This window comes from Propithecus coquereli, unplaced genomic scaffold, assembly GCF_000956105.1.
Source record: "Propithecus coquereli isolate 6110/MARCELLA unplaced genomic scaffold, Pcoq_1.0 Scaffold76, whole genome shotgun sequence".
Lineage (NCBI taxonomy): Eukaryota > Metazoa > Chordata > Mammalia > Primates > Indriidae > Propithecus > Propithecus coquereli.
In genome coordinates this window covers 7,800,524-7,801,228 of record NW_012153729.1, presented here as the reverse complement: position 1 = coordinate 7,801,228, position 705 = coordinate 7,800,524, and the positions used below count along the sequence as shown (strand labels likewise).

General features: G+C 44.5%; 1 protein-coding gene across 1 annotated transcript in view; it reads left to right on the top strand.

The window, feature by feature from the left end:
• ACOX1 (acyl-CoA oxidase 1, palmitoyl) overlaps nucleotides 1–703 on the top strand; it is a gene marked incomplete at its 3' end in the record, with an annotated part of 26,934 nt that extends 26,231 nt beyond the window's left edge. Inside the window, exons 10-12 of the mRNA XM_012662240.1 lie at nucleotides 55–234; nucleotides 351–456; nucleotides 590–703. Of these exons, the coding sequence (XP_012517694.1) occupies nucleotides 55–234; nucleotides 351–456; nucleotides 590–703 (400 nt within the window). The remainder of the gene's footprint in view (nucleotides 1–54; nucleotides 235–350; nucleotides 457–589) is intronic.
• Between the last annotated feature and the right edge of the window lie 2 nt (nucleotides 704–705).

Below are 705 nucleotides of genomic sequence, written 5' to 3'. Positions count from 1 at the left end.
AAAAAAAAAAAAAAAAAAAGAGTTACTAAAAGCATGTGTACTGGTGATTTTTAGGTTCCTGATGAAAAATTATGACCAGGTACACTCAGGAAAGTTGGTGTGTGGCATGGTGTCCTACTTGAATGACCTGTCCAGTCAGCGCATCCAGCCACAACAGGTAGCGGTCTGGCCCACTGTGGTGGACATCAACAGCCTTGACAGCCTAACCGAAGCATATAAACTTCGTGCCGCCAGGTAAGCTCACCCACAGAGCTAGGATGTGCGGCCCTGGGGCTGGGGGCCTGAGGGACTGGAAGGCAAGGATGCTGTTGATCATTTCCTCACACCTCCAGTTCTCTGTTTCTTAACAGATTAGTAGAAATTGCTGCGAAAAACCTTCAAAGTGAAGTGATTCACAGAAAAAGCAAGGAGGTAGCATGGAACCTAACTTCTGTTGACCTCGTTCAAGCAAGTGAGGTCAGTGGTAGTTCTCTCTCTCTCCCCTCTCTTCCGCTTTGGCATCCCCATTTTCTCAGTGCAGAAACCCTAGTTGCTGTGCATTGAGTCTTTTCCCAAGGTTCTCAAACTCTGGTGTTTCATTTTTATCTAGGCACATTGCCACTATGTGGTAGTTAAGCTCTTTTCAGAAAAACTCCTCAAAATTGAAGATAAATCCATTCAAGCCGTCTTAAGGAATTTATGTCTCTTGTATTGTCTATATGGAAT